The sequence below is a fragment of the Sebastes fasciatus genome, chromosome 6, assembly GCF_043250625.1.
Source record: "Sebastes fasciatus isolate fSebFas1 chromosome 6, fSebFas1.pri, whole genome shotgun sequence".
In the NCBI taxonomy this organism is placed as follows: domain Eukaryota; kingdom Metazoa; phylum Chordata; class Actinopteri; order Perciformes; family Sebastidae; genus Sebastes; species Sebastes fasciatus.
In genome coordinates, this window is record NC_133800.1 from 35,348,244 (window position 1) to 35,363,341 (window position 15,098).

The following is a 15,098-nucleotide window of genomic DNA, read 5'->3' on the forward strand; positions in this document are numbered from 1 at the left end:
CCTGGCGACGTCATAGTGTGAAGTGGTAGTTTCCCCCGAGCAGTAAGCTCACCATGACTTGCCCTAGGTGTCTGAGGTTGTGAGTAAGAGACCCGTTTGCGGTACTTGGTGTTTCCTCAAGCGATCTCAACATGGCTGCCCGCTCACAAACTTTCTAATTTTACAGCTTAACCGTGCACTACAAGATGATTCTGAGAACATCTGAGGAGAGAAATAGACATTAACGTAATAGAATATTGATTCATATTTGATGAGCGCTGCCTAGTTTGACCGTTTGGTCGGAGTTTGCGAGTGATTGACAGCTGCTCAGAGACGGTAATGTTCCAGCTCGGCTCTGATTGGTTGTTTTCCTCCGGACTGTAAAATCTTGCAGAGGTCGTTAGGAGCACCGGAGGACACGGAGGAACATAACTTTTTCTCATGTACTACTTGTGAGAATACTGCGACTGTTTTCTAAAAACAACTTTTTTTTTATCATATTTGCTCCAATTCTACCCACTGCTGCTTCAATCTTTATGGGCAATGCCTAAACTTAACCATCTTGCAAGAGTTACTTTCTAGACACGACCTTGAGAACTACCTTTGCAAAGGTGCACCATATTTTTCTTGCAAGCCAATCAGAGCAGACTGGGCTTTATTGGGAGGAGGTCTTAAAGAGACAGGAGCTAAAACGGAGCGTTTCAGACAGACAGGAAGAGAAAAATAAAGTGATTTCTGAACATTAAAGCATGTAAACATGTTCTAGTAGAAACCCAAAATACAAGTATGAACCTGAAAATAAGTATCAAATGTCCCCTTTAAGATCACATACTTAAAGTGCAGCAATGTTTAACGTGATCAGAGAACTAATAGTCCGTGTTGGACCAGTGCTTTACTTGTAATCAGGGCCAGATGATGAAATGTTGTAAGATACTTTTTCTCGTGGTCATAAGGAAGTTACCTTCGTACCTACGTTATCTCGTATAATAGCATGATATTATATCTTTGTGCTGATAAAATAATTATTTCATAATCTAAAATCTGAGATGTTATGTGCCATATCAAAGTTCACAACGTGACAGACTGTTTATGTGAATGGCTTCACAATATTCTAGATATCCTACATGACAATATACAAAAAATACTTTCAAACATATCAAGGTAGACTAAGGAAACTAAAAGTATAAAATCATGCTAAAATAATTCTAAAATACAGTTTTTCCATTTGATATACAGTTAATGCGACAGCTGTTAAAAACAGGCATCTTGAATAATGACATTTCCCTATTTCATTTCTAACTTCAGGGTATCAGAGTTCAAGGGGTTAAGAAGACCACAATGCAACGCGGTTAAAGTTGTGAAACGATTGGTTAGGTTTAGGCAACAAAACTACTGGTTAAGGTTAGAAAAACACCGTGGCTTGTGTTCAAATAATAACGTAACAACGTAACTTAGCGTTGATAATTAACAACCCGCCGGACTTTCTTACGCAAAGTTACATTAAAAGCGTAAACGCAACATTTACTTTTGGTTTTACACGGGACACAAACAGCGGTCTGCTGGGTGAAAACTTTCAATAACGCCCGCTCGATACACCACGTTGTTGTTCTGACCGAATGCAAAAATGTCCACATTCAACGTATTCAACGTAACCTAGTGGTTCTCAAACTATGGTTCTCAAAACACAGGTGGTACGCATGTTCTTTCTAGTGGTACGCGGAAATCTCTGACTATCAATTCCTCTGTATTAAGGCTTTCCCACAGTTACGCTGCACAATGACGCATAGGCACGCTGTATCATGTTTCAGTTTGTTTTGGACCGGAGCCACGGTGAAGAGAAAAAAAAGCGCTCACCAAGGTGGCGCTACTAAACCTGAGGGGGACGCACCCTATTTATCCATGATAATGCGACACTGTGAACAACAAACCTGTGTTGAAATCAGCAAGAGGAGAGTTAGTAACCTTAGCTGTTAGCAGCTGGTGGGCAGCACTGTCCTGACTGGATAAATACCGGAGATACGAACGTTAACGGAGGTGCCATTGAGTTATTGTTATGAGGCGTTCAAAGTCGGCTCAGGAAAAATGACTATTGGGCGAAGGTACATTGCAACTTTATCATGATGTGTTCAAAAGTAATCTTGTAAAATGTAGTTTGTTTGACCCCCGGCAACAATCTGGGTTTCTCATGTGACTCCCCAGGAAAATGTATTGCCCACCCCTGGTCATAATGGTGGTACTTGGAGAGTCAAATATTTACTGAGGTGGTACGTGGTGTAAAAAGTTTGAGAACCGTTACCTGACGTAACGGACCAGAGAACTAATACTCTGTGTTGGACCAGTGCTTCACTTGTGATGACGGCCAGATGATGAAATGTTGTCAGATAGTTTTTCTCGTTGTCATGAGGAAGTTACTTCATGATCTCAATAAATCAAACTTGTTTTCTTTTGGAGCTCTCATTATAGCACGATATAATATCTTTGTGCTGATGAAATTATTATTTCATAATCAGAGGAAAACAAAAAATGTTATGAGAAAAGAAAATGTCATAAATGAATGCGTCCTAAGCCGGAGTTTACCCTAATCATGAAATCATTAGATGTCACCCGATGAGCTCAAATAGTAAATCGACTACATGAGCTTCTGACTGTCGGGGAGTTTTCTCATGTTTTACTTGTGTGTTCACATCTGTGTGTGTGTGTGTTTGCTCTCGGAGGGGTTTGTGTTTGGGAACAAAAGGTCGCCTCCCTCGACGTTACTCATGGAAATATGCAGCACGTAGAGGAAGAGCAGAGTGACCCCAAAACAACTTACACATTGCCAATGTGCGGTTTCACTGACGCGACACATCCCTGCCCTCAGAGAGAAACCACGCAACTGCAGTTTCCCCTTTTTCTCTGACATGGGTTGAAAGTTGTTAATGTGCAGCTGAGTTTTCGGGGGGGGTGGGTGGGGGGAGAGAAAAGACGCTTCCTTTGCTTCAGTCCTGAAGAACAGACTGTTTAACAGATTATGAGGTTTCACACAGCAGCAGAAATATCCCCCCCCCCCGTCCTTCTCCGGAGGAGTTTGTTGTGTGGCAAGCGGTTGCTGGGTGGTGTCACATTAACACACTTGCTGCTGTCAGAGAGTTGTGCAACAGATAGAAAAACAGTATGTTCTGCTTTGAATGTACTACTCATACTATTACTGCTACTACAACTACTATTAGTAATGCTATTACAGTACTTAGGGCTGAGTACTGAACCTCAATACTTGTTCGTTAGCAACCAAAATGTGTCTGCAGCATCACGTATGAAAAGCACTGAAAAGTTGGCGTCAAATATCTGGTCAGATTTGTAATCGTGTTTACTTATTCTCTATCAAACTGCTTCATGTGAGCTGGTTTTAGTCTCTTCCTTTGTGTGTTTGATGATTTGATCTCCTGACTTGTTTTATGTCTATTTAAACGGTAAGGTGTGCTGTCTTGGCCCAGCTCGTAAAAGAGATTCTATCTCAGGGGATTTCCTGATTAAATAAAGATTGTCCATAGTTAATCGTGATTAATTGCACACAACATACATTTTTAAATCTCTTCAAGTATTGTCAAGTATTTAATACTCTTATCAACATGGAAGTGGACAAATATGCTGCTTTATGCAACTTTATTTATTATTGGAAATCAACTAACTATTGTCCAGAAACCCTCACAGGTACTGCATTTAGCATAAAACAATATGCTCAAATCATAACATGACAAACTGCAGCCCAACAGGCAACAACAGCTGTCAGTGTGTCATTTTTTCAAACTTTTTAAAAAAATTATTTTTATGTTTTTCAGACTTTTTTTTCAGACATTTTTCAAACTATATTTGGACATTTTTCGAATATTTTTTCTGACTTTTTTTTTTTTTCTGATTCTTTTCTGGATTTTTTGGGGGATTTTTCAAACTTTTTTTCATATATTTTTCAAACTTTCTTTCGGAAATTTTTAGGACTTTTTTAGGACATTTTCTGAATTATTGGGGAAATTTTTTCGAATATTTTTAAGACTTTTTTCTGACATTTTTCCGACATTTCTACAAATGTTTCAGACTTTTTTTTTTTACATTTTTCAAACTTTTTAGTTTGGTACCAATGGATCATTAGTTTTTTTTAGTTTAATATGATACCAGTATCAATATCACTCTAGCTTTAAAACTGAGCCCGCTATAACCCAAAAAAACACATTTGCGTTAATAATGCGTTAAAGAAATTAGGTCTTGAGTTCTTGTGTTTGGACACTATTTATCATTTGAGAACTTCCCACACACCACCCAGATTTGAGTAATATAAAAACCTGAATCAGATCAGTTGTTGGGTTGTTTGCTGATGTTACCACGGAGATGCCACCGTCACTCAAATCTGACCAAACCACACCCAACACAACCCTGAAGAAGCAGATCAGTGTTAAACTATGAATCATTACTGAAGACTGTTGCCTGTATCATATTTATTTTAAGAGCTCCACAACCTCCTAATAATAATGTCCTTGGAAGTCTCCTGGAAAGAACGATGTAATCTGATGCTAATTAAAGGCAAACGCTTACATTGTTAAATTGGTTCTAATTTCAATTGATTATAATTAATTGCTCTGTAATTTAGAGTCTTATTTATTTTGTTTAATTAGAACTGTTCTCTCAAGTTAATGACTATTTATTTTCATTCACATTATTACTAAATTACATAGTTCTGTGGAGGAAAATTATATATTTAAAAAAACGATTTAACTTTTATTTTAACCAACGTTTTTTCCTCGCCAAAATTTAGCCTAAGTGTGGAGCGTTATTTAACCTCCTTCCCGACAAGCTAGTAAGACATGGTTGATACCAATGGATTCATCAGGTTTTCGAGTTTCATATGATACCAGTATCTGTCATTAGTGGCATTTAAATGAATTTGCATTATTGTCACGTTAACTTTGACAGCCCTACCAAATATATAAGAATTGAGAAGATGCATGTAACAGTAAATCCTTATATGTAAGCAATGTTTCTTTTGTCTTTCAGCCAGCAGGACTTGACAGACAGCAGCAGTGGAGAATATGTGAAGGTAAAACTTCCTCTTTACTTTACAAATCTATTTTCATCTCACACTTATGCATCTTATAAATGCGTGGCTTCCTTTTTTTTTGCTACGATGTTGCTGTTCTCTCTTCCTCTTGTGAGACAAGACACTTTCTGTTTTGCACCGAAGGTTAAATTAAAACTCCGCTGCTGCTGCTGTGATCCTCTACACATGACACTCAGGCTCTAATTCAATCAGGACCGGGTGACAGAAAGGACTCGGGGAATGCGGTGAAATACTTTGAAGCTGCTGCTGCGGTTGCTGCTGGCAACCGCGGCGGTGGCCTCGATACGGCCTTGATTCGGCCGACGGCTCCGCCTGGAAAAGGTGGACGCCGAGAGCGAGAGAATTTCCAGTTCATTGACTTATAATTGGATACTTGACAAACACACTTGTCTGAAAGGGACAAGCTGGCAATGAATGATAATGCTAATAAAATTAAAGCTATTCATTAGGGGCTTCCAGGTCTCCCCCTCCACCCCCCTTCATGTTGTTTTGAAGTAGTCCTGGCCCGGTGCCCAGCCCTTGATTCACAGTCCAGTGGGACAAACCATTATGCCAAAAAAGCGAAGGGTAGGGAGGCGTCCTGGAGAAGAAAAACAACATGTCACCTATAAAACGGCGTAATAACAGTAACTAGTGTGTGAAAACAAAAGCATTCCCAGCCCGTCGTCGGTGCAAACTCTTGATATACAGTATCTTCGTCTGTTTGTGTAAAGACGCGTCAGACAAAGCGCCGCTGAGTGATGACCCCCGTCGCACAATGACGTTGCCACGGCGACGAGGCCAAGACTCCATCCAGCATGGGGTCTGGGTCTCGGGGCCCCTTGGTGTCGCCAGTGTGGATGCCAGTGTGGGAATGCCAGAGCTGTCCGTCCTCCCTCCTCTGTCCTCTTGTTAGTGCACACATTCACACAAAAACAGAGCTGAAAAAGGGCTGCAGCTTGACTAGATTTACCCACAATGCTTTTTTCTCTCAGAGGGCAAACATTTCAAGCAGCTTTTTTTAAGAAGAGAGAGGTTTGCTTTTTTACAGGAAGGTTGAAAGACAGTAGGCGAAGTTGGGATTTGAACCCAAAGCCAGAAGAAGCTACATGAATGGTGTAAACTGATGTTCTTGTTCTTGTGTGTTGGTTTTGTTGGTTTTTTTGTGTCTGATTGTGCGCCTGTAATGCCCTTTAAGTTCTCCAAAGACAAGTTCTGGTTGGAGCTGCCGTCGGACAAACTGAGGAAGCAGCTGGAGGAGGAGCTGAAGCTGAGCGGTAGCAACCTGAAGAGCCACGCCTGGTACCACGGACGTATCCCCTGGGAGGTCGGCCTTAAACACTCACACAATATTTATGTTTTATGTCACTTAGGAGGACATAGCCTAATTATCTGTTCAAAACGTACCTTAAAGGTAGATTTGTCAAGTATTTAATCCTCTTATCAATTCATCCAGAAACCCTCACAGGTACTGCATTTAGCATAAAACAATATGCTCCAATCATAACATGGCAAACTGCAGCCCAACAGGCAACAACAGCTGTCAGTGTGTCAGTGTGCTGACTTGACTATGACTTGACCCCAAACTGCATGTGATGATCATAAAGTGGGCATGTCTGTAAAGGGGAGACTCGTGGGTACCCATAGAACCCATTTACATTCACTGATCTGGAGGTCAAGGGACCCTTTTCGCCAAAATTTAGCGTAAGTTTGGAGCGTTTTTTAACCTCCTTCACGACAAGTTAGAATGACATGGTTGGTACCGATGGATTCATCAGGTTTTCTAGTTTAATGTGATACCAGTATCTTCACTCACTAGCTTTAAAACTGAGCCGCTACAACCTCTGAAAGACAGAATAGCAGCAGTATCTCTGCGGCCGGTGGTTGAGAATAGCTGGTTTAGGCTACTGTTGCAAATTTGCATCGCTGTCGGTATGAATAGTTTTGATGCAAAATATTTGCCGACGAGTATTTCACATTTTCGTGTTGTTTATTCGTTATGCCCCCGCTGTATATAAGCCTTTAGTCTCAATTTCAAACTTTCGTCTTTTACCATGTGAGGACTTTGTTTTTGTCCCTAAATGGGAAGTGTGTCCTCATAGTGACCAGATTTACTGCCGGTCCCCACGTTGTAATACAAGTAAACACACACACACACACACACACTTGGAAAACACAAAACTTTAAATGTTTTTCTTGCATTTTTGCTGTAAATGTCGTAGCTTGTTAGCTATAGAAAGCTAGCCACCAATACACCAAAAAATCATTCATGCTTTAAAGCTAGCAAAGTGTAAAAAAGTCTTTCACAGGACTTTCAAGTCTTTGACAGTTAAGTTTCACAATTTCAATTTAGTTAATTTACTACCTGAATGATGTGCTTTTTGCTAAGAAATAGAGATTAATGAAAGCAGGAATTTGATCCAAAATAAAACTGGCTATTTGGACTTTACTTTAAAATTGAGTTTTACATTAAATTAAAACATCCGAATTGTATTTTAGAGTGGATTTACCATTTAAAGTCTCAGGAATCAGAGTCATGTAGCAGTTCAACCACAAGAGGGAGCTCCGTTCAAACTCCAGCTCAACTGAGTCTTAGTTTAAAGGCAAAATATTGTTCAGGAAATCTATATTCATAAAATGTGTGAAAAAAAACAAAAAATCAAAAAGGAGGAATCCTTCTCAGTAGCATTGTTAATACAGTAAAAAGTAATTATTTAGACAAATAGAGGAATGATTGAATGTATACAATATTATTCTGCGATACAATACAACAGCGTTAGGATGAACATATACTATTCCTCTATAAGCAGCTGTAGTTTAGATGTTAGAGAGCTGTAAAATTGCACTTTGAAATCCTCATTTTATATCTGCCTTTGCTCTCTGGATTGATTCAACAATCTTTGATGGCTCAACACTCACAGGGTGGAGGGTTGACGTCAATATTGGGCCTCGCCTTTATTTGGAAAAATGCATCATCTCCTGTGTGTCCAGAAAGAGATGAGACCAGCATTTGTAAAACATTTCACAAACTGGGAAAGCTAATAGTTTGGACATTACAGTACTTCTTTATTGTATTGTAAATCAGAATTAGAAACAGATTTATGTCAGCCTCCTTCCCAATTTGGACTAATTTAATTGAAAATAAATGTCATGTTTTTGTTGTTGGGGTAGATTGTGAGCATGGACTGAGTTTGTCTAGTAAAGAAAGCAAAACATCATCCAAAATGATTCACGCTAACCTCAACATAAACATATCCTTTACCTACAAAACACAATGTCCCCCTCAGGTGTCCGAGAGTCTGGTGGTGAACCACGGCGACTTCCTCATCAGAGACTCTCAGTCCAGTCAGGGCGACTTCGTCCTCACCAACCACTGGGAGCAGAAAACGCTTCACTTCGTCATCAGGAGGACGGCGGTTCAGTCCAGCGAGACGTACACTCGGGTCCGGTTCGGCCTGGAGGGCGAGGCCTTCGACTCCTTACCGGCTCTTGTTCACTTCTACGTGGGGAGCAAGGAGGCTCTGACCCGGTGGAGCGGAGCTCGGATTCACCGGCCGGTGAACAGGACGCTGCCTCTCAGCTACCTGGAGACGGCTTTCTGCACCGCCGTCGGGCCGCCGTCCTGCAAGAACGGCGGTGTGAGCGGAGAGGAGAAGGTCTGTCCGAGAAGGTAAGGTTTCACTGGGAATATATACAAGAACGAGTCATTTTGTGTTATTCAGAGGAGCACAAACTATGAGATAAAACTGTCTTCAGTAATACAACATGAGGGTCACAGGAGATTTATAATGACATGATTGATATTTAATTTTTAGATATTAGACATTTAGATTTTATTAGAAAGTTCACTGTAGAGAGTGGCAGGAAACATGGACAGGAAACAAAGCTTTTCAGACAGAATAAGACACATGTTGCCATTCATTTGTATTTATCATAGACCACTAGGCCGCCCGGTAAAAGAAAATGATAATTTCAAGGGATGCAAGTAATGATTACTTTCATTAATCTGTCAAGTACTTTTTTTGACTAAACTGTTTATAGTCTATAAAGTGTCAGAAAATTGTTAAAAAATGTCCACTACACTTCCCAGAGCCTGGACCCGATTATCCACATGGCACCAGCCTTAAGACAACGACTAGACTTTTAAAATAATTGTCATATTTTCTACATATATTATTTATGATTTAATTTAGCTGCCAAATTTGTCAGATTTCATCGTATCTTCTCTTGTTCAATATCGTAGAAACTTCCCCTGGCATTTCCATTCAGGTATTTTGGATGGAAACATGCCTAATATAATTTATATAACAACCATTGTGCAATCATCTGACCGATGACTGTGTTTGTTTGCACATGCACAAGGAAGTCATACCTGCAGTTTGCAATCTTTCATTTATAATTTAATTGTCTATAAAGTGAAAGTAAAAATGTCCACTACACTTTCCCAGAGCCTGGACCTGATTATCCACATGGCACCAAATGATTAAGACAACGACTAGACTTTTAAAATATTTGTCATATTTTCTACATGTATTATTTATGATTCTCTGATTTTATTGCATCTTCTCTTGTTCAATATAGAGTTCAATAGTAGAAACTTGCAATATTTCAGCTTTTTTTCCCCTGGCATTTCCATTCAGGTATTTTGGATGGAACCATGCCTAATATATATATAAACCATCATACAATCATCTGTCAAAAAACGATGATAGTATTGTACTGTCTGATGACTGTGTTTGTTTGCACATGCACAAGGATATATTTTCTCGACACACTTTAAAAAAGCTTCACAGAATAAATAGGTGTTAAGTTTTAATTTTCCTTCATGACTGTACTCCTATGCATGAATTTAGTTTGGGCAAATACAATGTATGTGTCTCAGATAGTGTAGAAAGTTTCGACACGGTGCTCCTCTTTTGCAGTCCTTTTGTGATGAAACTTCATTTGGCAGCACCATTATACACAGACATAACCTCCTCGTTATTGGTCTGAGTGAAGTAAACTAATTCAAAATGACATGACTGTTTCCTGTATCTTGATAACCGCCTGACATCTCTGTCTCTATGTGTCTCCATGCAGTCCTTCCTGTCTCCACCACAGGGAGGCAGACGTGAACAGGGAGCTGGACGACCGACGTCTGCTCACTGCTGGAGAGTCCTCTCTCTCTACTCCGTACAACAACAGTGAGTTTAATACAAACCCTTTCTCCTCTTTGTTCTTATGCTCTCTCCCTGAACCCATAAGAGTTGTTAAATCGTTAATGACCAATTACTCTAGGATAACTTCAAATTCTTAATGTGCCCTTCGTGTTAGTTTTACTTTAGTACACCGTGTGCACAGTTAGTGGTGCGGTTATAGCCAAATATTTTGAGTTTTATAGATTTTATCTGTATCAAATAGAGCCCGACTGACTCATGTTATCAGATGATTATAGTTAATTACAGATATATTTGTGTAGGCATATGTGTTGGGTGATGAGTAACAAGATTATTGCGGTACAGAAATGTCAAATGATGAAACATCGAGATAATGTTCATAATAAAGACGTGCTCACACCTCACACACTACTTCATCAAATGTTTGTTATAGTTCATAGCAGTTTATTATAGTTATACAGCTTGTTGTATTAGTTGTCGTTGATAATTGTTATTTATAATAATTACATTTCCAGTGAAGATAACTGTTTCTGTTATATTTACTGACAATATTATGGTTTGTTTGATTTATTCGCCTACATGATACGATTGCAGGAGAATGTTTTGTGATTCTTGTGCCATAGATTGTCATGTTATGCATTATATTTGTCCATATTTTCCCAAACCCTTTGGACTCATTCAATCCCATTCAATTCTATATTTTTTAAGAAGTTTTTAGACTCCTCCAAAGTCTTAGCAAAATTAAGATGCAGTTTTATATTTTGTTTTTTCTTTTGCTGGAAAAATATATAAACAATATTTCTGAATCTTATTTTAAAACCAACTAAATGAGGGGCGCCCAGATGGCGTAATGGTTAATGCACAGCCACAAGGTCCATGGTTTGATTATGGCTGGGGACCTTTGTTGTCATACTCCCTCTGTCTCTGGGTTTCATGTCTCTCCACACGGCTCTCGGCTCTCAAATAAAGGCAACATGCCAACAATTATCTCTAAAGGATACCTGCTGTGATGTAAAAAAAGTAGGTGAGGAATAAACAGAAACTTCAAACACAATGGCGATGTCCAACAAGTGCTATCTGATTACATCAACCCAAAACTAATTCAGCTATAGTGTAAGAAGATACCAAACAAAGCTGCTTGGCTTTGGTAGTTAATGACAACACCTGCTTCAAGGAACACAACTGTAATTTAATATGTCACCATTTATTTTATTTTCCCTTAATATAACAGAGGCAAATACCCATTATTAATCATTTACACAAAAATGTTCTTGTCTTTGTGCCTTCCAGTAAACACATTCATTTGTCGAACGATAACATGACAACATCATATCATCACTGAAAGTCATATTATTGATTCATCACCCAGCCCTATTGATAGACAATCACAAGATACATGAGTCAGTGCAAAACATCCTTCCAAACATTCCTTTATATGTACTTAAAACTTATAACTTCACTCAAGGTCTAACATTTTACATTCAACATTTTTGGTGCACAGGTGTTGGGGTTATCGTAAAATGTTTTAGGCTCCTTTGATTCTATCTGTTTCAAATACAGCCCGACCAATTCAGTGACTTGGCCAATGTTATCAGATGATTTGAGTTAATCACAGATATATTTGTGTTGGCGTATGTGTCAGGTGATAAGTAACAAGATTACTGCAGTACATAAGTGCCAAAAGATAAAACAATTATTTTAATGTTCAAAATAAAGACGTGCTCACACCACACACACACACTACTTCATTAAATGTTTGTTCATAGTAGTTCATTATAGTTGTAAAGCTGCTATTTTATATATTTAAAAAAGCAGATAGCTTAATGGTTGAGGCACTGTTGGCTCTCAAATAGAGGCAACATGCCGAAAAATAAAAATCTTTAAAAAATCAGTAACAACTCAATGGAAGAATATCATTGCATATTATATCTCAACATAATCACATGTTAAAAAGCTGTAAATGAATGTGAGAAATAAACAGAAACTTCAAAGACAGTGGCAATACCCTACAAGTGCTGCATCTGATTACAATAACCCAAAACTAATTCAGCTTTACAAGTAGTGTAAGAAGATACCAATAAGCTGCTTGGCTTTGCTTCATGGAATAGAACTGTAATTTAATATGTCACCATTTAATGTAGTTAGCCTTTATGTAACAGAGACAATAACTATTATTAATAATTTACTCAAAATGTTCTTGTCCTTAGGCTAACCCTAATGCTGAAAATCCAACATTCAGAGTCAAGATATTTGATACAGAACTGGACACTAAGCAAACTAAGCATGAATATTTGTTTTCAGTAACCTCTCAGAAATGCAAAGCAGGAAGACAAATTCTGATTAAAAACTGAAAGAGCATTCCTGGATCTGGACTAAAACATGAAGACTTGACTCAAGGTCTAACTTTCCACCAAACTTTTTTTTTTAGACGTCTCTTTAACTACCTAACACAAACACATAGAACAGAAACATGACCTTTTTACCTTACAGTGTGAGACTGTTTGTATCTTGCTCAGGACTCTGAATACAGATCAGAACAGTTTAGGAGTGTTTTCTTTACAAGAAATCAGTAACCAGAAACTGTGACACAAATATCTTGCAGCACATCCATCATTCCTTTTTGGCTTTTCCTCTAGAAAAAACTCTGCGCCACAAAAACTTAACTGCAGAAATAAAAACAGTAAATATTAGCAAAATAACTGCCAGCAGAGACGTCACCACATCAATTGAATAGTACTGGATCGTGGACATCTTGTAAGACTCTGTCCTCAGATGCGCCGCTCCTTTGTGCCTCATGACAAACTCGATCCAGAATATGGCCCGGTCCATTGGTTTCATGGGCTGGTCTTTCTGCAGGTTGGACAGCGTCTTCATCTTCTCCCTGTAGGTTGAGTCATAGAGCACCTCCTTCAGCGCCTCCAGGAAGTTGTCTTTGTTCACAGTTGCAATGTCCAGGACTTTGGCCACGCCTCTTGCTTCCATCCTGAAGAAGTTGTCAGGCTGGTCGAACATGAGGGGCAAGCCGACCAGGGGGACGCCGTGGTAGATGGCCTCCTGGATTCCATTGGTGCCTCCGTGGGCCACAAACACTCTGGTCTTTGGGTGACCCAGGAGGTCATTTTGAGGCAGCCAGTCCAAGAGTAAGGTGTTGTTGCCGAGCGTGGATGGTCTTTTGCCTTTGTGCCTCCATATCACCTTCTGAGGAAGTTGGGCGAAAGCAGCGGCAATGTCCTCAGAGATGTCCTCAGGAAGTTTTTCCACCAGAGTTCCCAATGTCATAACGATGACGCCATGCTCACCGGAGCTCTGGACAAAGTCCTCTAGTTCTTTAGACAGGGGCTTGGAGGATTTGCACTGAAATCCTGACATGTAGACGACGTTTGGCATTGTGGGTCGTGGGTACTCGAAGACAAAATCGTTCCTCATCAGCCAGATGTCTGCTGCCTGAAACAGCTCCATGTAATATACATCATTTCCAAAGTAACGATGGACAAATGGTTTGTAGTTTGGTTCTGTGACATACCAAATTTGAAGACGTGTGAAGATAAAGCAAAGAAAGTTCTTGACCCGCTGGAGAAACGTCATCTTGTCACTCAGCTCTGAAGCTGGTACTGGGACATATGACAATGGGCAAGGTGCGATTGCATAATGTGCCTCACCCTGAACAGTCCACCTCACGTTGAAGACAAACGGAAGACCCAAACGGTGAGCCAGAAACACCCCTGCACCATGTGCAGGGTCCGTCAGAACCATATCATATTTGGCATCGCGGAGGCTCTGCATCAGTTTGGTATTCTCAAATAACTCCTCCACCATCTGAATCAGCTTCTTATGCATCTCATAGAACTGTACCACCAGTTCATACTCCAGATATGTACGGGCCCAAAGTGAAGCACCTTGCCGCCGCATGTTCATCAGTTTGGTTGCAAATGACCCAAAGCGTTCTTTACCAAAACCACCTGAGGAATCCATATGGATGGACTTGTAGTAAGGGGACTCTGGCTTGATGTACCAGCTGTCTGATGCCCGCATCACCGTGAGTTCGTGGCCTCTGGAGTGAAGCTCCTCAACAAGGACTTTCATGTTGACCCAGTGGCTTCCATCAAAGGGGAACACCAAGATCTTCCCTCCTTTTACCGAGGGTGACGAGCAGAGCAGCAGTGCAAGTACCACCAAGACCTGTCGGTACATCTCTGAAAGAGATTCTGACAAGAGATGTAAGAATGTTAGATCTGTCTCTCTGAACAAGGCTTTACAGTTCTTGAGTTCAAGAGTATGCATCAACTTAAACAACTGAACATAAAGAACTTAAAAATAGAAAACAGAGTTGTCTAATTTCAGCCACTTATAGTTTTAGAAAGGTTTTTGATGACTATAGATAGTTTTCAGTGACAAACAGTGATGGGCGGCTAACACTGGGAACTCCATAGAGCTACCGCACAAACCTGTCAAATTTTTATTTTCTACAAGTGTTTAGCTCACCTCTCAAAAGAGGAATAACAAAGATATACACTGATCAGCCATAACATTAAGACCACTAACAGGGGAAGTGAATAACATTGACTATCTCGTTATAATGGCACCTGGCAGTGGGGGGGATATATTAGGCAGCAAGTGAACATTTTGAACTTTGAACTTGTGTTGGAAGCAGAAAAAATGAGCCAGCGTAAGGATGTGAGCGACTTTGACAAGGACCAAATAGTGATGCTAGACGACTGGGTCAGAGCATCTCCAGAACTCCAGCTCTTGTGGGATGTTCCCGGTCTGCAGTGGTCAGGACCTACCAAAAGTGGTCAAAGGAAGGAAAACCGGTGAACCGGCGACAGGGTCAGACCCGAGGCTCATTGATGCACGTGGGGAGCGAAGGCTGGCCCATGTTGTCTGATCGAATAGAA

At 40.0% G+C, this 15,098-nt stretch overlaps 1 protein-coding gene and 1 pseudogene across 2 annotated transcripts in view; one reads left to right on the forward strand and one right to left on the reverse strand.

Moving 5' to 3' along the window:
- LOC141769944 (SH2 domain-containing protein 3C-like) overlaps window positions 1-15,098 on the forward strand; it is a 46,781-nt gene that overhangs the window by 10,106 nt on the left and 21,577 nt on the right. For both annotated transcript variants that reach the window (XM_074639477.1, XM_074639478.1), the window contains 4 exons: window positions 5,005-5,047; window positions 6,246-6,374; window positions 8,335-8,717; window positions 10,127-10,230. In XM_074639477.1, coding sequence (XP_074495578.1) covers window positions 5,005-5,047; window positions 6,246-6,374; window positions 8,335-8,717; window positions 10,127-10,230 — 659 coding nt within the window. The remainder of the gene's footprint in view (window positions 1-5,004; window positions 5,048-6,245; window positions 6,375-8,334; window positions 8,718-10,126; window positions 10,231-15,098) is intronic.
- Window positions 11,392-14,607, reverse strand: LOC141769945 (UDP-glucuronosyltransferase 2A1 pseudogene; annotated as a pseudogene).